Consider the following 22,483-nt stretch of genomic DNA (forward strand, 5'->3'; position numbering starts at 1 on the left):
TGACACTCTTCTCCTGTAGTAAGGCAGAAGCAGTAAGGCGTGGGGATGGATTTGATTTTCTAGACATTTAACTGTCCTAGTACTTAAAAGGGGTATTCCCATCTCCAAGATACTATTCCAGTGTGTAGTAGGTGCAATATTAATATTACCTCCAATTAAAAACTTTTTTTTTTTTTAAATTCGCCATGTCCCTTTCCACATGTGCAGGCATTGCAGGACCTTCGGTATCCATGGTTACATCCACTGATAAGGTGATAGTTTGTTACAACTAGATAACTAACCTCATCAGTAGAAATAATCATAATTACTTACGGGTAATTTGATTTTCCAGAACCATGACAGCGCCGCACGTGAGAAATGGCATCCGCCCCCAGGAACAGGAAACCTGTAGCAGAGATATAAGAATGGGGCGGCCCCTCTCTCCTCAGTTTGTTTCCAGAGTATGGAAGATGACCGCTTTGTTAGTACACAGTTATGTGTCATATTTACATTTGTATAATCTTTCGTTAGCTTCTGTCTACACACATGTTTTGCATATATACATTTACTTATATATAATAAGTTTTTTTGTTTTTTTTTTGTGAATCACACAACCATCACCAAGATAGGGCGGGAATTAATGCGGCGCTGTCATGGTTCTGGAAAATCAAATTACCCGTAAGTAATTATCATTTTTCCCTTCACCATGACAGCACCGCACGTGAGAGGAAGAAATAGAAGATTCCTAGGGTGGGACGACAGCAGACACCTTTCTCCCAAAAGACAAGTCTGATAGACCTAAGTCTAACCTATAATGTCGGAAGAAGGTAGAGGGTGAGGACCATACTGCCGCTTTACAAATCTGTTCTATCGAGGCGTTTGCCCTTTCTGCCCAGGAAGTGGCTATAGCACGCGTGGAGTGAGCCGTAACACCCTGTGGGGGAATTTGACCAGAAAAAGAATATGAAAGTGAAATAGCCGTACGCAACCACCGTGCAATAGTTGCCTTTGAGGCCTTTTTTCCCCCGTTTGTCCCCTGAAAGGTGACAAAAAGGGCCGATGACTGACGCCAAGATTTTGTGGCCTCTAAGTATTGAAGGAGGCAGCGTCTGACATCGAGACAATGGAAGGTTTGTTCCCCCTGGGATTTTGGTTGGGAACAAAAAGAGGGCAGAATAATTTCCTGGTCTCTATGAAATTTAGAGTTGACCTTCGGAAGAAAGGCAGGGTCGGTTTTAATAACCACTTTGTCATCATGAAAAATAGTGTAAGGAGGGTTCACCGACATAGCTTGCAGCTCACAAGTACGGCGGGCTGACGTTAAGGCAACTAGGAGAACCGTTTTTAGAGTTAAAGGGAACCGGTCACCCCGTTTTTTGAGATTGAGCTATAAATACTGTTAAATAGGGCCTGCGCTGTGCGTTACTATAGTTTATGTAGTGTACCCTGATTCCCCATGTATGCTGAGAAATACATTACGAAAGTCGCCGTTTTCACCTGTCAATCAGGCTGGTCTGGTCAGGTGGGCGTGTTCACAGCGCTCTTTTCTTCCCCAGCTTTCCGTTGGTGGCGTAGTGGTGTGCGCATGTCCAGAGTTCCGACTTCCCTGCGCCCACGTGAAGACACAGCGCGCGATCTGCGCTGTAATCCCTTGCATCGGTGGGGGCGGCCATCTTCCTGGGGCCGCGCGTGCGCAGATGGAGTGCTCTGCTGCACGGGGCTTCAGGAAAATGGCCGCGGGATGCCGCGCGTGCGCATTAGAGATCGCGGCGGCCATTTTCCAAAAGCCGAGTTTGCATCTCGGCTTTGGGAAAATGGCCGCCACGATCTCTAATGCGCACGCGCGGCATCCCGCGGCCATTTTCCTGAAGCCCCGTGCAGCAGAGCACTCCATCTGCGCACGCGCGGCCCCAGGAAGATGGCCGCCCCCACCGATGCAAGGGATTACAGCGCAGATCGCGCGCTGTGTCTTCACGTGGGCGCAGGGAAGTCGGAACTCTGGACATGCGCACACCACTACGCCACCAACGGAAAGCTGGGGAAGAAAAGAGCGCTGTGAACACGCCCACCTGACCAGACCAGCCTGATTGACAGGCGAAAACGGCGACTTTCGTAATGTATTTCTCAGCATACATGGGGAATCAGGGTACACTACATACACTATAGTAACGCACAGCGCAGGCCCTATTTAACAGTATTTATAGCTCAATCTCAAAAAACGGGGTGACAAGTTCCCTTTAACGATTTTATTGATATAGAATCCAGAGGTTCAAAGGGGGAAACGGTTAGAGCCTTCAAAACTAAATTCAAATCCCAGGGAGCTACCTTAGGTAATAATTTTGAGGGTCTGGAAGTAAAGGAGGCTCGAATGAACCTATAGACCCAAGGGTGGTCAGCAAGTTTATGATCAAACAGTGCACCCAGGGCAGAGACTTGCACCTTCAAGGTGCTAGTAGATAGACCTTTTTCCAACCCTTCTTGGAGAAATTCAAGAATTTCCTTTACCGGGACTTTTTGACTCGAGTTAGACAATTGTCGCCCCGAGAAATCTAGGAATTTTTGCCAGATTTTTTGGTATTTGTCTGAGGTGACCTTTTTCCTGCTAGCGAGCAATGTGGTCACCAAAGGGTCTGAGAATCCTTTTGCTAACAGAAGTCCCCTTTCAAGTTCCAGGCGGTGAGATGCAACCTGTGAACTTGGGGGATGTTGAATTGGCCCCTGGTGTAGGAGATCCGGGGCATCCGGAAAGATCCACGGGTCCGAGATAGACATGCGCCTGAGCCACGTGAACCATGCTCTTTTCGGCCAAAAAGGAGCTATGAGGATCGCTCGTGCTTTGTCTTCCCGAATTTTCCTGAGGACTGTCGGGATTAATGGTATTGGGGGGAATGCGTATGCTAGATGGAAGTTCCACCGATATAGGAACGCGTCTACCCCCTCCGGGTGTTCTCTTGGGTTCAGAGAATAGAACCTCTTCACCTTCCGATTTTGTTTTGTGGCGAACAAGTCTATGTCTGGAACGCCCCAGCTGGCACATATTTTCCCAAATACTCGCTGGTTCAGGGACCACTCCCCCTGATGTAACGTGTGACGGCTTAAGTAGTCGGCTACTTGATTCTCTGACCCTTTTAAGTATGTTCCGGTTAGTGAAAGAAGGTTGTTTTCGGCCCATATAAAAAGTTCTTTGGCTTCTGCCATAAGGGATGTTGATCTTGTGCCCCCTTGGCGGTTTATATAAGGCTTCTTTCACACTAGCGTCGGGCCCGGCCCGTCGCAGTGCGTCGGGCCGAGGTTACCGACGCTAGCGTTGCCTCCGCCGCACAACGGGTGCAGCGGATGCTGCTTTTCAGCGCATCCGCTGCCCCATTGTGAGGTGCGGGGAGGTGGGGGAGGAGTTCCGGCCGCGCATGCGCGGTCGGAAAAGACGGTCCGTCGGCTGCAAAAAATGTTACATGGAACGTTTTTTGCGGCCGACGGTCGGCCGAAAAACGGCGCAACCGTCGCGCGACGGTTGCGACGTGTGGCAATCCGTCGCAATGCGTCGCGTAATGTTAGTCAATGGAGAAAAAACGCATCCTGCAAACACTTTTGCAGGATGCGTTTTTTCTGCAAAACGACGCATTGTGACGGATTGCAGTTAACGCTAGTGTGAAAGTAGCCTAAGCTATCGTTGTGTTGTTGTCGGACAACACCACCACATGTCTTCCTAGAATCCTTTTTCCTATATGAAGTGCTAGCCTTACCGCAGATAATTCCTTCAGATTGGAGGACGCTGTTGTCATTGGGCTCCCCCATTGACCCTGTAGGACCTGATCTTCTAAGTGTGCCCCCCAACCCACCGGACTCGCATCGGTAGTAATGACTACTGGATCCCGTACTGACCATGGCACTGCGTTGGTTAGATTTTCCGTTTTCAGCCACCACTCTAGTGAGTTTTGAACCTTTGGTGATAGAAGAATTTTCCGATTCAGATTGTATGGATTTCTTTCTTGTTCGGCTAGTATCTGCCATTGTAACTCTCGTGTGTGGCTTTGTGCCCATCGTGTTGCTGGAATTGTTGCCGTTAGGACTCCTAAGAGCGACATTGCGTTCCTCAGAGACATAGTCTGTTGTAGTTGGAATGATTGTACTCTCTGTTGAATAGATTGAACTTTCCTCTGTGGGAGGACACACTCCTGCTTGACTGAATCTAACACGATTCCGAGGAATTCTTGAGTTTGAGTTGGGACAAGCCTTGATTTTTTCAGGTTTATCATCCATCCTAAACTGGTCAGTACCTCCAGTACTCTTGCGGCCGCTTTTTCGCAGCTTTCTTTGTTTTTGCTATTATTAAAAAATCGTCCAAATAGGGTACCAACATTATGTCTTCTTTTCTGACGAAAGATGCTACGTCGGAAATAATTTTTGTGAATATACGGGGCGCTATGGCTACCCCAAAAGGAAGACATTGATATTGTAGATGGACAGGGTTTTTTCCCAGATTTACCACTAATCTTAGATATTGTTGGTGTTGGACAGCGATTGGCACATGGTAGTAAGCATCTGTAAGATCGATCACCACCATGTAACAGTCCGGGTCGAGGACTTTCACTGCAGTCTTTAAAGTTTCCATCTTGAATTTGTCTATTTGAATGTAATGGTTTAGGCCCTTTAGGTTGAATATTACTCTCAGCGAGCCGTCTGGTTTTGGTGTTAGAAATAAAGTGCTGTAGAACCCTTTCCCTATCTCTTGATGGGGTACTTTTACTAACACCTCTTTTTGCATGAGAAGATGAATTTCTCTTTCTAATATGGCCACCTGGGTCATTTTTACACGATTTGGTGGGAGGTTGGAGAACTTGAACCTTAGACCCTCTGACAACAAATTTGTTACCCATTGAGAAGCCGGCAGTGCTGCCCAGTGATGGACAAACCGCCGGAGTCTTCCACCACCCCGGAATGCTGGCGTCACTGACTTTTGGGATCAGGCTTGGGGGGAGGTTTGTTGAAAAGGAATCCCCTTTCTTTCCGCTCCCTCCAGGGTCTGCCTCGACTAGACCTGTCATCTGATCGGCCGCGGGTCCCTCTATATCCAGATCCACGAAAGGACGAACGAGAGGCATCCCATCGGCGCCTGGGAAAGGAAGGAGGTGGAAACCGCTTCTTTTTGTCCGACGCTTTCTCAAGGATCTCGTTTAGAGCTTTGCCAAAAAGGTATTGCCCTTCACAGGGTACTCCACAGAGTTTGACCTTTGATTGGAAGTCAGCCGTCCAATTTTTCAGCCATAATGTTCTCCTTCCTGAATTGGATAATGCACATACATGTGCGGCACTTCTAACAGAATCTATTGAGGCGTCTGCTAGGAATCTTGCGGCGCCTTGTAGAGAGGGCAATGCTTCCAGAAGTCTCTCTCGGGCATTTATTTTTGATTTGGTAGAACTCTTCTCTGGAGGTCGGCCACCACTCTTTGTGCTGCTCCTCGTGCTTCTCTCCCTGCTGGGAGAGCGCTGTTGCACTGCGGGCAGGTGCGCTTCGTCGGCCGGTGAAGCCATTTCACACACACCGGCCCGACGCTAGCGCTGCATTTTTAAACTTGCCGCCCATTCTCCTGCCTCCCCGGACCAACCCGGAAGTGCTCCCGCGACTTCCGGGTTAGACGCGCCGCTCTCACTCACCATGCGGCCGCCAGAGGCTATTAAGCCGGCCGCTGCAGCGCGCGCGTCCTCACAGTGCCGGTCGGACCTACGGTGACCGGACCCGGACCGTGGATGTTTGGCCAGACGAGGGGGGAGGCTGCAAGCAGGGGCTCCCCCGCCGCTGCTTCTGGTACCGCAGCCCCTGCCGTTCCCACAGAAACCGGCGCAGGCGGGTGCATGGCCCAGGGATCCTCTTCATCTGTAGGTAAGCCGGGTCCCTGTAGGAACAGGAAACCTAAACTGAGGAGGAGAGGGGACCGCCTCCTTTTATTCTGTAGGTTTCCTGTTCCTATGGGCGGATCCCTCTCTCTCATGTGGGGTGCTGTCGTGGCGAAGGGTAAAAAAATCACATACTCACCTCTCTTCTCAGGACGCCGGCGCTTTCAATAATTACCTGCTCCTCTGCGGCTCCGTCTCCAGCACTGACGCTCAGCAGAGGGCGCGCACTGACTACGTCACAGCGCCCTCTAACCTGAGCGTCATTGCTAGAGGACGCTGCAGACAGAGCCGGAGCGAGGAGCAGGTAATTATAGCGCTGCGCTCCCCTTACCTGCTGCGGCGCGGTCACTGCAGTCCCTGGCTTCCCCGGCGCTGCAGCTTCTTCCTGTAATTGAGCGGTCACATGGCACCGATCATTTACAGCAATGAATATGCGGCTCCTCCCCTATGGGGGTGGAGCTGCCTATTCATTTCTGTAATGAGCGGTGCCATGTGACCGCTCAGTGCAGGAAGAATCTGCAGCGCCGGAGAAGCAGGGATTGCAGGGACCGCGCTGGGAGCAGGTAAGTATGATTACACAGCCCCCGCTCCCACTCCCCTGCTGACACCCGGGTATATGACTCGAGTATAAGCCGAGAGGGGGACTTTCAGCCCAAAAAAATGGGCTGAAAATCTCGGCTTATACTCGAGTATATACGGTAATAGGAGCTGGTGGCAGTGAAGTGTCCTGCGCTGTTGGGTAATGCTGGCAGTGATGGAACGGGGTTTCTAAGAGTATTGCTCTGCTGCAGCTTGGAATAATTATATCACCCTCACAGCAGCGTACCCAACAGCCAGTACATAGCAGGCAGCCTTCCTGGCGACTATCCTAGGTGCAGTTCCCTGATTGACCTCAGGGTAAGGGGGCACCAGAGCTGCAAGTTCCAAACCGGAACTGGGAAGTGGGATATAAATAAATCCCCTTCAGAAAGGAACTGGGGCCAACCAAACAACCCTGGTTCATGACAACTACTTCTGAAATAACCAGAAACACATGGGCGACTTGCACAATGAACAAGTCTGTAGGAACCTGTTTACACACCACCAAGAAACCAAGTTTTTAAATACATCAGATAGGGATTATATACATTAGGTAGGACTGCTCTATATGGGTATACCTTGACGATTGGTGGAGAAGCTTAGTATACATTTTTTTGCAAAAAAACGTATCAACTAAATACCCTGTTTTTTTCCATCTTTTGACTAGCACTTGCTTATTACTGTGATTTTTTTACGACAGTATTTTTGACCTCACTGTGCTCTTTTGTGTCTTCATACTTCTGAAATAAACTTTAAGGCTGGGTCAACAAGCAGGCTAGCAGCAATAGTTAGAGTAGAATTAATGCATTAAAATCTATGTTTTAAATCTAAGAAAGAAAAGCCAAAATAAGATCCAATAGTAAGAACACTTACCAGGCGCTGAAGAGGAGGTAGATGAAGCTGATGAAGACCCTGCTGACGTGCTCACGTTGGCAAATGCTGAGGAGGACGCTGCTGCTGACCTAGCCATAAAATATGTATGAAAAACAGACGTACACAAAAGCTGCTAATATGCACCATACATACATACAGTAAGTGCTTGTTTGTCACGGAGAGAAAAAAAAAACTCCACAGAAGAGGAATTAGAACTTTTTCCACCACCTTTTTTTGCGCATTTTTTGGCGGTTTCCCGCAGCAAAAACGCTTTAATAAACGCATACATTAAGCATCCCATCATTTCTAATGTATTCCGCAATTTGTGCACATGTTGTGTTTTTTTCTCGCGATAAAAACGCTTCGCGGAAAAAAAAAGGCAGCATGTTCATTCATTTTGCGGATTTATCGTGGATTTCCCGCTATTTAATGCATTGGGAAGCTCTGGGAAAAAACACGAGAACTCAACGTGAGAAAAATGCGTGTGGATTTTTTGCAGAAAATCTCCGGTTTTGTTCAGGAATTTTCTGCATAAAATCCGGACGTCTGCACATAACCCTTTCTTGCAGAAATTTCCTGAGCAAATCCGGACATTTTCTGCAAGAAATCCGCATGCGTTTTTGACGCGTTTTTTTTTTGAACGTTTTGATGTGTTTTTTTCAGGAGCTTCCCAATGCATTAAATAGCAGGAAAACGCAAAAAATCTGCAAGATTAATGAACATGCTGCATTTTTACAGCGATGCATTTTTTTAGCGGAAAAAAACGCATCATGTGCACAAAAATTGCGGAATGCATTCTAAATGATGGGATACATAATGTATGTTTATGCATCTTTATAGCGAAAAACACGAAAAAAATGCATTGTGTGCACACAGCCTTAATGTCAGCCATAATCTTTACAATTCAATCGAAATATTTTCAGTTGGAAAAAATAGAATTATTCTTACCGTTAATTCGGTTTCTAGGAACCTTCCACGACGGCATACGGAGGTTGCCTCTTTGCCCTAATGGGGAACAGGAAATGGAGAGGTTAAAAGGCCCTCCCACCTCCCTCTCACCAGTGACTTATAACTGAAAACCATAGCACCGGTTTACCTTAAATCCCAGATTTTAATCCAGGAGTATATAGGGAGGGAACTAGCACCGTCGTGGAAGGTTCCTAGAAACCGAATTAACGGTAAGAATAATTCTATTTTCTCTAGTAACCTTCCACGACGGCATACGGAGGAATACCAACTAATATTGGCGCTAGGGAGGGACAACAGCCTGGAGAACTTTCCGGCCGAAGACTAAATCCTTGTTGGACATTACGTCTAGTCTGTAATGTCTGGCGAAAGTATGCAACGAAGACCACGTGGCTGCCCTGCAGATTTGCTCTGTTGATGCACCTGCTCTTTCTGCCCAAGAGACTGAGGTTGATCTAGTCGAATGAGCCTTGATTCCTACTGGAGGAGTTTTATCTTGAGCGAGATATGCTTCTGCTATTGCTTTCTTTATCCAGTTGGCAATAGTGCTTTTTGCTACTTTCTTTCCTTTATTTTGTCCTGATGGATGGACAAACAGATTCTGATCAATTCTGTACGAGCTGGTCTGCTCTAGGTAAAATAATACAATGCGTCTGACATCCAGAGTATGAAATTTCTCTTCTTTTGGATTTGTTGGATTCTGGCAAAAAGGTAAAATGATTTCCTGAGAGCGGTGGAAATCTGATACGACCTTTGGAAGAAAGGAGGGGTCAAGGCGCAGTATTATAGAGTCATCACGGATAGACAAGTATGGTTCTCTCATTGAGAGAGCCTGTAATTCTCCTACCCTCCTTGCTGAGGTAATGGCCACTAGAAAAATTGTTTTATAAATCAGATTTTTCTGCGAGCAGGAGGATAATGGTTCAAAGGGTGCACCTGTAAGTCCTTGTAATACCAGGTTCAGGTCCCATAAAGGTACTGTTATTTGTTTTTTAGGATTCATCCTAGAGGCTGATGTCATGAACCTCTTAATCCAGCGATGATTTGCCAGATCCTGGTCAAATATTGAACTGAGTGCGGAAACTTGTACTTTTAGGGTACTCGGCCTGAGGCCTATTTCTAGGCCTTTTTGTAAAAAATCTAGAATTTGCGACAGATTTGGATTAAGAGGATCTGGTACTTCGGGAAGACAAAAGGATGAAAATTTCTTCCAGATTTTATTATATATAGCAATGGTCACCGGTTTCCTTGATTTTTGAAGTGTGGAAACCACTGCTTCTGATAGTCCTTTGGCTCTCAACACCTGGGCTTCAGTAGCCATGCCGCCAGATTCCATTTGTGGACGTCTAGGAGATGTATTGGTCCTTGAGAGAGAAGATTTTCTTCCATCGGAAACTGGAATGGCCCATCCACTTGTAATTCCACAATCAGGTTGTACCAACTCCTCTTTGGCCACAAAGGAGCTACCAATATAGTTGGTGTACGTTCTTCCCGAATCTTCTGCAAGACCTTTGCCAATAACGGAATTGGTGGAAACGCATATGCCAGTCGAAAATTCCATTCCTGGGCCAATGCATCCACTCCTCTGGAGCCGTCTCTGGGGTTTAGGGAGAAGAATGCTTCGACTTTCGCATTTTGCCGAGATGCAAAAAGGTCGATTTCTGGAAGACCCCATTTGTCCACCAGCATTTCGAAACTTTGGTTGCTCAAACCCTATTCCCCAGGGTGAATGTCCTGACGGCTTAGATAATCCGCCTGAGTGTTGGATGAGCCTTTCAGGTGAACTGCTGTCAGGGATAACAGATGTCTTTCTGCCCAGGAACATATTCTGGCAGATAGTTTCTTCAGGTTGTTGTTTTTTGAACTGCCCTGATGTCTGATGTGAGCCACCGTGGTCACATTGTCCGAATATATTCGGACATGATGTCCCTTGATAAGATGACCCCCCATCAGGAGGGCTTCCTCTACAGCTTTTAGCTCTCTGTAGTTGGATGATTTTCTGCTCGTCGATTGATCCCAGAGCCCTTGGAGAGGTGTGTGATTTATCATGGCCCCCCAGCCTCTTTTGCTGGCATCTGTTGTGACCGTAGTCAGAGGAATCTGAGACCAACTGACTCCTTTTTGTAAATTTTTCGGAGTCATCCACCATGCCAGAGAGGCCTTGACACAGCCCGGTGTGTATAGTCTCCTGTTCAAAGAACTGGGCTGACCATTCCAATTCTGTAGGATATGTGCCTGAAGAATCCTGGAATGGGCTTGGGCCCAGGGTACCGATTGGATGCAAGCTGTCATCGATCCTAGTAGAGACATGCCTTCTCTGATTGTAGGAGATCTGGTGTCTCTGAACATCTTGACTTTTGATAGTAGAGTTAGACGATGTTCCAAAGGGAGGAAGGACATTTGTCTTGCAGAGTCCAGAAGAACTCCCAGGAATTTTCTGCATTTGGAGGGTCGTAGGTGAGATTTCTCTACATTCGGCACCCATCCCAGAGATGTCAGAATATCGAGGGTCTTTGATACATGAGACTCCAGAGATTGTTTGGTGGGAGCCACTAATAAAAGGTCGTCTAGGTATGGCACTATACAGACGCCTTGCCTCCGGATGAAGGAGACTACTTCCCCCATTACTTTGGAAAAAACTCTTGGAGCAGAGGAGATCCCAAATGGAAGGACGTTGAACTGATAGTGTTCTATCATATGTCCCTTCTGCACTGCAAACTTGAGATATTGGCGATGCCTCTGATGAATGGGGATGTGAAAGTAAGCATCTTTCAAATCGATAGTGGCCATGTAGGAGTGCGGGCTTATCAAGGGAATCGCATTTTTCACTGATTCCATCTTGAATTTCCGGTATTTGACATGCCGGTTGAGGCCCTTCAGATTTATAATAATACGGGACTCGCCCGATGGTTTGGGAACCAGAAATAGACGAGAGTAGTGTACCCGATCCTTCTCTGATTCCGGAACCTGTGATATCACATTTGACATCTTCAGGGTCCTGAGACCCGACTCTAGAGTGGACTGGTCTTTCATGGAGGGAAGGGAGGTGATTTTTAGACCCCGTGGGGGAGAGGAGATGAGTTCTATTAGAAGACCCTCTTCGATGACCTTGAGGACCCAGGAGCAATTGGTAATTTTTTGCCACTGGGGAATAAAATCTGAGAGTCTCCCCCCCACCGGGTCGAAGTCACCGCTTCTCTTGTTGAGACTGCTGCTGCTGTTGCTGAGGGATAAGGATGTTTCTCCCACCTCCCTTCGGGTAACTCCATCTCCCAGACTTGCCTTTCCCTCTCTGAGCGGTTTGGCCCTGAAAGGGACGAAAAAACTTCTTTTTGGGAGTTTTTTGCTCTGGGAGGGCTTTCTTTTTATCGGTTGCCTTCTCCAAGATGTCATCCAGGGAAGGTCCGAAGACATAATTACCTTTAAATGGTATGGCGCATAATTTGGCCATGGAGGTGATGTCACCAGACCACATTTTTAACCAAAGCGCCCTTCTAGCCGAATTGGTCTGTACTAATGACCTGGCAGCAATTCTGATGGTTTCCATAGAAGAGTCTGCTAGGAAACCCGTGGCTCTAAGGAGACTGGGTAGTGATTCCAATAATTCAGCCCTAGATGTACCTTGGGATATATGAGATTCTAGTTCACCTAACCAACGAAAAAGTGCTCTAGCCACGCAGGTTGAAGCAATGTTGGCTTTGAGGGCTACCGAGGAGGTTTCCCACGATTTTTTTAACAGACTCAATTTTTCTGTCCATCGGGTCTTTCAATTGAGACGAATCTTCGAATGGAAGAGCCGTTCTTTTAGCCACTCTTGCCACCTGTGAATCAACTTTCGGAACATCCCATTTAGTCAGATCTCCTTCTAAGGGGAATCTATGCTTCATCTCAGATGGAGTACTGAGACGTTTTTCAGGAAGTTCCCACTCCTGATCGATCATATCAGATATATTTGAGTGGATCGGGAACCCCACCCGTTTACCCTTGGATATACCGCCAAACATCTGGTCCTGTATGGACTGTGGTTCTGGCTCTTCCTCCAGCCCCATAGTACTGCGTACAGCAGCTACTAAATCCTCAACCCATTCTGAAGAGAAAAGGTATTTCCGAACTTCAGAGGTTATAGGGGACGTAGGTTCCTCCCGTCTACCCGAGGATGAGGCATAGGAGAGGTCTGATTCGGATTCAGAATCCTCCTCCTGGATTTTCCTTTTTTTAGCTGGGGAGGGTGGCTGTGGGGGTGGGGGGGTAAAGGCCGCTAGGGAGGATTGCACCTCTTGTTTGACCAAGGAGCGTATTTCTTCTAATAAAGAAGGTTGCTCTGCCCTGACAATCTTGTCAGTACAGGTCTTGCAGAGTTTTTTCTCCCAAGTTGGTGGCAGCTTAACGTTACAGATGGCACACTTCTTTTTTGTAGTAGTTTTGGGGGTAGACTTTTCTCCCTGCAATGAGAGGGGAGAGAGAGTCATGCTAATAGTAATATCCCAAAAATACCATCTAAGGACCCCTTGTCCCTGCAACACTTACTGTGGCAGGGGCAGCGCTGGGCTCTGCAAGTGCAGGGCAGGTACTGCTCTCCATGATAGGATAGTCTTACCTGCGACGTCTTCTGGCAGGTTTTATGCTCTAAGGCATGTCCCAGCCCCCAGCGATTGGAATTCCTCCTCCCCTCCATGGCCCAGGGTGGAGGACGCCGTCCTGCACGAGATGCCGCCGGCGGAAGTGCCTCTAGGCGCCCAGAGAAGACCGGAAGTGACGCGCGCGATCACTTCCGGGTTGCCAGCGGCATGTGGAGGAGAGGACACCGGAGAGCTCCAGGAGGACTCCGGATAGGAACACTAGCCTGCTTTGCCCTCACGGGGGCGCGGGAAGGCTAGGACCAGGTCCCGAGGACACCGCAGCGCGGCACGACGGGAGCAGCATAAGCAGAAAGGGGAGGTAAGAAACGACCCCATGCTGCCCGGTTATAATTTTTAGGCAGAGCCTGCATAGCAGTAGTTACCGGCCACCACTGCATACGAAGTAAACCTCTCCTGTCCCATGGGGAACAGGAAAGACACTGGTGAGAGGGAGGTGGGAGGGCCTTTTAACCTCTCCATTTCCTGTTCCCCATTAGGGCAAAGAGGCAACCTCCGTATGCCGTCGTGGAAGGTTACTAGAGAAAATAAAGACTACAATAGACTTTCATACATATGCACACCCTTTAACTTTTTTTTTTTATTAAAGTACCCTTTGCATTTACGACAGCACTTGGTCCTTTTTGGGTATTATATCAGCAAGCATGGCACTTCCTTACAGTAGCTCCAAATCTGTCAGAATGTATAATGCATAACACTGCCTCCATCATGCATCACTGTGGGTATAGTTTTCTTTTGGTGATATGCAGCACTGGCTTTGTGCCACCTATCTGGAAGGCGTTACACTACTGATGCTGTCCCAGGAAGCTAAGAGGCCAGCTGGAGACCCCTCTAAGTCTAGAAGAACTACAATTGCACATGGCCGTGATGTTTCCCCCCTCAAAGTCATACAAGGTGTTTGGAGAAGCAGGTCTTCAGCACTTCTATATGGAGCACCTATGGTAGTGGCATAAGTCAATGAGGTACTGTATAAGGCAATCTCAATAGGAAGGGGTACATGGCTGGTTTGCCGCATATCCCCTGCATTTTGTGATAGCCATCAAGCCACTAGAAGCATGTATTAGGGGACATGTTTGTTAGGACTTTAGGTGAGGGACAACTGAGGAGAAACTGGCTTTGTATGCGGAGGACATGCTTCCACTCTTACCAGATGCTGGTAATTTTTAAAGGAATACTTTGGAGATCACCAGTTTGTCACCTTCTCAGATCTGATTACGAATTAGGATCAATCAAATCTTGCAGGTGGTCAATCACTATTAGCAGTTAGATGAAAGTCATACTCCCTTGATGTGCAAAGAGGCCAAAAATATATGGATATTCCTGACTATGAAAGTCTGAACCTCAATCACTTTATGGCTACATTTAAGCTTAAAAGGTGTTGCAGTCACTGACTGCAGACTTATGAATCCCCTCAGTGCATCATTCATCAGTTTAACCCCTTCATGACCCAGCCTATTTTGAACTTACTGACCTGGCCGTTTTTTGCAATTCTGACCAGTGTCCCTTTATGAGGTAATAACTCAGGAACGCTTCAACGGATCCTAACGGTTCTCAGACTTTTTTTCGTGACATATTGGGCTTCACGATAGTGGTAAATTTAGGTTGATAAATTTTGCATTTATTTGAGAAAAAAAAAATGGAAATTTGGCGAAAATTTCGCAATTTTCTTATTTTTTATTTTTATTCTGTTAAACGAGAGAGTTATGTGACACAAAATAGTTAATAAACAACATTACCCACATGTCTACTTTACATCAGCACAATTTTGGAAACAATTTTTTTTGCTAGGACGTTATAAGGGTTAAAATTTGACCAGCGATTTCTCATTTTCACAACGAAATTTACAAAACCTTTTTTTTTTTCTTTTTTTCTTTTAAGGGACCACCTCACATTTGAAGTCAGTTTGATGGGTCTATATGGCTGAAAACACCCAAAAGTGACACCATTCTAAAAACTGCACCCCTCAAGGTACTCAAAACCACATTCAAGAAGTTTATTAACCCTTCAGGTGCTTCACAGCAGCAGAAGCAACATGGAAGGAAAAAAATGAACATTTAACTTTTTAGTCACAAAAATGATCTTTTAGCAACAATTATTTTTATTTTCCCAAAGGTAAAAAGAGAAACTGGACCCCAAAAGTTGTTGTACAATTTGTCCTGAGTACGCCGATACCTCATATGTGGGGGGAACCACTGTTTGGGCGCACGACATGGCTCGGAAGGGAAGGAGCGCCATTTGACTTTTTCAATGAAAAATTAGCTCCAATCATTAGCGGACACCATGTCGCGTTTGCAGAACCCCTGTGTGCCTGAACATTGGAGCTCCTCCACATGTGACCCCATTTTGGAAACGAGACCTCCCATGGAACTAATCTAGATGTGCGGTGACCACTTTAAACCCCCGAGGGCTTCACAGAAGTTTACAACACAGAGCTATGAAAATAAAAAATCATTTTTCTTTCCTCAAAAATGATGTTTTAGCAAGCAATTTTTTATTTTCACAAGGGTAACAGGAGAAATTGGACCCCAATATTTGTTGCCCAGTTTGTCCAGAGTATGCTATACGCGTGAGTCCTTGCAGTGTACAGAGCAGGAGCTGGTGGTGGGGGATTCAAGAGTCTGTAGTCAAAGATCAACTGCAGACTTCATTTTAGACTGGACAACCCTTTAAGAGGGAAGATGTGGCATAAGTTACCAGTCATTGGGGGCTGTAGCAACTACTGTACATTTTTCAAAATGTTCCAGTTTGAGACACCTTGGGACCTCTTTATAAAGTAAAACATCTCTAAGTATTTAACAAGGAGATAGAGAGCTGCTCGGACTAAGTTAGAAACCTTACAGATAGGAAAGGATGCGGAGGAATTGGTGGTCATGGACCCTGAGGCATACTATTTGGTGGCACAGTTGCAGTAGTTTAGGGTTGGAACACTTATTTACAAAGTCAGAAATTACAGTAATATCACATCCTTAAGGTGGACTCTCCAATTGGAGGCTGTAGACAAGGACAGGTTTAAAAGGAACAACAATTCCCTATCATACATATGATGCTCAAAGTATGGTTGAAAAGAATGACAATCCCGGCTTCACAGGGGTGCACCCAACTTACTTCCTCTTGGAACATGCCTTCGCTTATAGAGTGCTTTGATCGCTGGAAGTTTAAAAAGGAGTTAAGAAATTCATAGTTATCCCCTATCCACAGGTTACATACTGCATAATATCTAACGAAAAGGAGGGCAGGATGATCGGACTGGCTGTTGTGCTACTCTTAGAACCCCAGAAAAAAAAAAAAAAAAAAAGTGTCTCACCTTTCATTACTTTGCCACCGCAAATGCCTGCTATGACGACAACAGTTATGAGATCTTCTGTGACCTCTTCCTTGAAATTTAGGGTAATGTCTCCTCATTCTACCTGTTAAAACATCCCCACATAAAACACAGTAAGATTTAAAAGTGGGGGGCTAGGGTTGGAAAAAACAAAAACAAAGTCAGTCTTTAAGGTTAACTAAATTTTAAAGAGAAACGGTCCTGATTTTGCTACAGCAGACACTGTGGCAGGAGGGTGAGCGGTTACGTAACTGAAAAGGAAAGCGTTTGCAATCGTATCATACCTCAGCTCTACTGTATGTCATACAGCAGCTGCAGAGATCAGTGAGAAGAGAGGGCGTGTTCTTTTCTCCCCTGTATGAGTACTTACTTGTAATTGGTCAACCTCATGCAGGGGAAGAAGTCCACACCCCCAAGAGAAGAATCTACAGAAACACCTAGGTGAATTAGAACCTGAACAGTGCAAGTTAATAACTCTGCAACAGAGAGGAGATATTAAAAAATAAAAATTATATTTTGCACTGCTCTACAGCCACTATGTGGACAGTTTAATATACTCCAACTGGTAAAAAGGTACTTTAAATAGTCTAGAGAAAGACTGAACTAGAATACAAGCATGAATTAAAGAATCTCTACATTGCGGCCAACGATCAGTCAGTATACTCAGAGCAGTGACTGAACCCGCACCCCCACCCCATGACTGAATACTAATGAGGAGACTGAAGATCGTTTTCTCCCCTCTATTCAGCTGCATGCAGGCACCGGACAGCACCATAGCGCTGTTAACCTGCAGATTAACCCCATATCTGCAGGTTTACAGCATTATTCCTGGTGACAGGGTCGCTTTAACTGGAAGTCTATCAGTGAGCCTGTCCAAGCATACAGGAGACAGTTTAATATGTCCTTTTCAGAGCTCCTCACAGCCAAGTTCTTTAGTACGCTTCCTTGTATAGACGCTTCATATTCCACAGCACTTTACAGATACTGTCACAGTCACATGAGATGACTCTGCAGGGACACAGACTGTAGAAGCCAAACAGTGCAACATTTTTAGTAAAACCCAATGGCAAAAATGATTCTTTGTCCAAAACACATGTAAGCAAGGAAAGTGTTCCTACAAGTGGACAACCCCTTCAAGGACCCAGAATTCGCACCTCCACCCCAGCAATCATCCCTCAATCCCTTTTGCAGGCTGTGTATAGTTTGCTACTTTGTCATGGTTTGAACAAGGATTTATAAAGTCATTGCAGCGACTGCTACACAACTTCATAACACGTGAACCGAATACCTGGTAGAGCTGCCGTAAAGCGTACCGTCAGGTCTCCGCAGTGCCAGCAGCGAGCAGGCGGAAGACTCTCTGCTATTTCACGTGGAATGCAAGCATCATAGAGGCGCCACTATGAAAGCAGGAGCGTCCAAGTTCATGATAAGTCACAGTGACACCTAGCGGCGAAAGATAAAAACTACATTCACGTCTGTTTTGAAACTGAAGTGCGGGCGCCTGTAAATGTTTGCATCTAGTAGCGCCACCTGCTGGTGACAGTTAAAATTACGCGCAAACGAAAAGTGGGAACAGGTGAAACACGCCACTAAACGAAGTTACCTCAGGGAGCCCCGTGTGACACATAGCCTCCACGTGTGAACACGAACCTCAACCCCGAGTGAGGTAATAGAAATGTACGTTATCACTTCATTATGTAATTATTTATAAGATGAGCCATTTTACATCTTTCCTGTCAGCAGGTAATTCAGTATTTCCATACATGTACATATTGTATATTGTACATGTCCGCGCTTAATTGTAAAGTGCTGCGGAATATGTTGGCGCTATATAAATACAAATTATTATTATTATTACATGGCAATGGACAAAGCAAAAAAAAACAAAAACCCACAACCCAGAGAAAAGTTACCTGCATGTAATGTGGCAGGTATTCCTGTCTGGTTCTGTCATGTCACGTGGATAAGGTGTGTCGCCATGTTTTGTTACCTCACACGGCGTCTACTCTTGTTTCCGTTGTTTTCATATGTTTCTGACAGAAAAGTGACCTTGTTTCTGAAAGGAATGTAAAACTGGTAATTTCCAACATTTTCCTCACATATTGGGGGTGTTTTAGGTCCTCATAACATGCCATATAAGAGACCCCCTCATAACATGCCACAGTATTCAAATATATACACTGCTCAAAAAAATAAAGGGAACACTAAAATCCCACATCCTATATATCACTGAATGAAATATTCCAGTTGTACATTTTTATTCATTACGTAGTGGCATGTGTTGAGAACAATAAAACCTAAAAATGATCATCGCAAATCACAACTAATATCCCACAGAGGTCTAGAGTTGGAATGATGCTCAAAATCAAAGTGGAAAATGAAGTTACAGGCTGATCCAACTTCAGTGGAAACGCCTCAAGACAAGGAAATGATGCTCAGTAGTGTGTGTGGCCTCCACATGCCTGTATGACCTCCCTACAACGCTTGAGCATGGTCCTGATGAGGTGGCGGATGGTCTCCTGAGGGATCTCCTCCCAGACCTGGACTAAAGCATCCGCCAACTCCTGGACAGTCTGTGGTGCAATGTGACGTTGGTGGATGGTGCGCGTCATGATGTCCCAGATGTGTTCAATCGGATTCAGGTCTGGGGATTGGGCGGGCCAAACCATAGCTTCAATACCTTCATCTTGCAGGAACTGCTGACACACTCCAACCACATGAAGTCTGGCATTGTCCTGCATTAGGAGGAACCCAGGGCCAACCGCACCAGCATATGGTCTCACAAGGGGTCTGAGGATCTCATCTCGGTACCTAATGGCAGTCAGGCTACCTCTGGCGAGCACATGGAGGGCTTTGTGGCCCTCCAAAGAAATGCCACCCCACACCATTACTGACCCACTGTCAAACCGGTCATGCTGAAGCATGTTGCAGGCAGCAGATCGCTCTCCACGGCGTCTCCAGACTCTGTCACATCTGTCACATGTGATCAGTGTGAACCTGCTTTCATCTGAAAAGCACAGGGCGCCAGTGGTGAATTTGCCAATCCTGGTGTTCTGTGGCAAATGCCAAGCATCCTGTTGGGCTGTGAGCACAACCCCCATCTGTGGACGTCGGGCACTCAGACCATCCTCATGGAGTCGGATTATAACTGATTGTGCAGACACATGCACATTTGTGGCCTGCTGGAAGTCATTTTGCAGGGCTCTGGCAGTGCTCCTCCTTGTCCTCCTTGCACAAAGGCTGAGGCAATGGTCCTGCTGCTGGGTTGTTGCCTTCCTACTCCTATGGCCCCCTCCACGTCTCCTGGTGTACTGGCCTGTCTCCTGGTAGCGCCTCCAGTCTCTGGACACTATGCTGACCGACACAACAAGCCTTCTTGCCACAGCTCGCATTGATGCGCCATCCTGGATGAGCTGCATTACCTGAACCACTTGTGTGGATTGTAGAGTCCGTCTCATGCTACCACGAGTGTGAAAGCACAACAAGCATTCAAAAGTGACCAAAACATCAGCCAGAAAACATTGGTACTGAGATGTGGTCTGTGGTCCCCACCTGCAGAACCACTCCTTTATTGAGTGTGTCTTGATAATTGCCAATAATTTCCATCTATTGTCTATTCCATTTACACAACAGCATGTGAAATGTATTGTCAAACAGTGTTGCTTCCTAAGTGGACAGTTTGATTTCACAGACATTTGATCTACTTGGAGGTATAGTCTGTTGTTTAAGTGTTCCCTTTATTTTTTTGAGCAGTGTACTAAGCAGTCACCCCCTCCATGGATGGGTAGGTGATGAGTGGCTGTCTATTTAGCATTTTGCACCTGTGTTGCCAACATCTTGCTATATGGGCTGGCTGCCTCCTGTAGTGCATTTGTTGAAACACCTGGGAAGATAAGCAGTGATGCCCCTTTTTTCTGCTGTATTTTTGAATTTTTGGAGGATTTTTAGTCCTCTTTTGTGACTTTGTTATTCGTTTAGTGATGGCAATGGCAAGGGTGAGGACCCTTGTTGTTGGGTTGTAAGCTTGCATATCTTGGCCTAAATATCAACCAATACCTCATATATTTTTATATGTATTTTGTGCACTTTACTTTTCAGGGTGTAGCCAAGCCCAGCACTTTGGGTCTTGTATACAGGGTTGTTCACATAGGATGCATTGGGAGTGTGCTGGCCAGCCCGCCTAATCAAATAGTAGGGGCAGTAGCGTAGCTACTGGGGGGGCAGAGGGTGCAAGCGCCTCGGGCCCAGAGTTCAGAGGGGGCCCACCCGGAGCTATGCCACTGCAACTGTGTGGGCGCGCGCAGCGCGCTGATACAGTTACATTCTGTGGCAGAGCAGGGAGAATTGGTCCCCCTGCTCTGCCGCCTGGTCGCTATGGGGCCCCTGAGCAGTCGGGGGGCCCGGTGCCAGCAGTGGGCCCCTGCCCGTCACTGCAAGGTCAGCTGTAGCGGTATTTAGCGCGCAGCGCTCATTCTCCCATCACCCCCCTGTCAGCGTCTGACATCACCGACACTGACAGTGGGCGCGGTGACATCACCACCCCGCGCCCGCTGTCAGGAGATGAGCAGGAGCTCGGAGCACCGCTGGAACAAGGAGGAAGAGAGGTGAGTATCTATTGATTTTTATGGGGGCTGCCTTATACCACAGGGTCTGCCTAGGGGGAACTGTCTTATACTACAGGGTCTGCCTATGGGGGTACTGTCATACTACAGGATCTGCCTATGTGGGGGTGCTGCCTTATACTACAGGGTCTGCCTATAGGGTGCTGCCTTATACTACAAGGCAGGGCCGGTAGTGGGCTGCTGCACTCTTCCCACCCTTCCCCCACCAGTGCCGCCGCCGCCGCATTCAGCTATACCAGCGTCTATGACGCCGGTATAGTTCAATGCAATGATGGAGGAGAGAGCGTCCGCTGACGCTCCCTCTCCCATCATTCCCCGCTCTGCCTCTGACACTGCGGGTGTGCGATGACGTCATATCATCGCGCACCTGCTGTGTCCCGAGCAGACTGCAGCCGCCGAGACAGGAGCCAGGAGCAGCGGGGGAAAGAGGAAAGGTGAGGAGAGTGTTTTTTTTTTTTTAACTGGACTGTGGAGCCTTTATCGGGGGATGAGATGTGGGTTGTGCTGTATATACCACTGTGTGGGCTGTGCTGTGTATATATCACTGTGTGGGCTGTACACTGCGGGTGCGCGATGACGTCATATCATCGCGCACCTGCTGTGTCCCGAGCAGACTGCAGCCGCCGAGACAGGAGCCAGGAGCAGCGCGGGAAAGAGGAAAGGTGAGGAGAGTGTTTTTTTTTTTTTTTAACTGGACTGTGGAGCCTTTATCGGGGGATGAGATGTGGGTTGTGCTGTATATACCACTGTGTGGGCTGTGCTGTGTATATACCACTGTGTGGGCTGTGCTGTGTATATACCACTGTGTGGGCTGTGCTGTGTATATACCACTGTGTGGGCTGTGCTGTGTATATACCACTGTGTGGGCTGTGCTGTGTATATACCACTGTGTGGGCTGTGTTGTGTATATACCACTGTGCGGGCTGTGTTGTGTATATACCACTGTGTGGGCTGTGCTGTGTATATACCACTGTGTGGGCTGTGCTGTGTATATACCACTGTGTGGGCTGTGCTGTGTATATAGAGCGCCCCCAGACACAGGGCCACGGGGTACTCGATCTGGGGTTGTCACGGTGGCTAGACCCGGTCCGTGATCCTGCTAAGGGGCGTCCAATGAAAGGTGATAGTGCGTGGTGCAAGGTGCGAGGAATAACGAGGACACAGGGTTATAGTCTCTTTACCTTTTTACTGAAGGCTTCGGGGTCCGCAGTCCATAGCACTGCTAACGGGGCTGGCTGAGACCGGCCGGTCCGAGGGCACATCCAGAGTTCCCTTTGCAGGTGGGAATCAGTGTCTACCTTCTAGCGCCTGTGTGTTGTAGTCCTTCCCTGCTGAGCACCACGGGATAGTCCTCACAACTGTCGTATCTGTTCCTTCTCTCTCTCTCTCCGTCCCCCAGATTATATGGCTAGGACGCACCTTTATGACAGGTAGGCCTGGAGTTATTCTGGGACCCTAGAGACGCCCCTCTCCTACGATTGCCTCCTATGTCTTCTTAGGTGATGTGTGGTAGACAGCCAACCTGTAATTAACTGTCCTGCCGCTGTTTGAAGTAATGCGTGGAGTCTGTTACTTCCTCAGTGCTCCGGCCACCGGCTACGCGCCTCAGA

The 22,483-nt window shown here is 47.2% G+C and overlaps 1 protein-coding gene across 3 annotated transcripts in view; it reads right to left on the reverse strand.

The window, feature by feature from the left end:
- DCAF4 (DDB1 and CUL4 associated factor 4) overlaps positions 1 to 17,638 on the reverse strand; it is a 58,560-nt gene extending 40,922 nt beyond the window's left edge. Inside the window, exons 1-3 of one of the 3 annotated variants that reach the window (XM_069731265.1) lie at positions 17,540 to 17,635; positions 16,234 to 16,336; positions 7,327 to 7,415 (exon numbers count right to left, since the gene is read on the reverse strand). In XM_069731265.1, the coding sequence (XP_069587366.1) occupies positions 7,327 to 7,415; positions 16,234 to 16,331 (187 nt within the window). In that variant the 5' untranslated portion in view covers positions 16,332 to 16,336; positions 17,540 to 17,635. Of the gene's footprint in view, positions 1 to 7,326; positions 7,416 to 16,233; positions 16,337 to 17,539 lie in introns of all 3 variants that reach the window. The other 2 variants (XM_069731248.1, XM_069731257.1) reach the window with 2 other exon arrangements.
- Between the last annotated feature and the right edge of the window lie 4,845 nt (positions 17,639 to 22,483).

Source organism: Ranitomeya imitator, chromosome 1 (genome assembly GCF_032444005.1).
Source record: "Ranitomeya imitator isolate aRanImi1 chromosome 1, aRanImi1.pri, whole genome shotgun sequence".
Taxonomy (NCBI): Eukaryota; Metazoa; Chordata; class Amphibia; order Anura; family Dendrobatidae; genus Ranitomeya; species Ranitomeya imitator.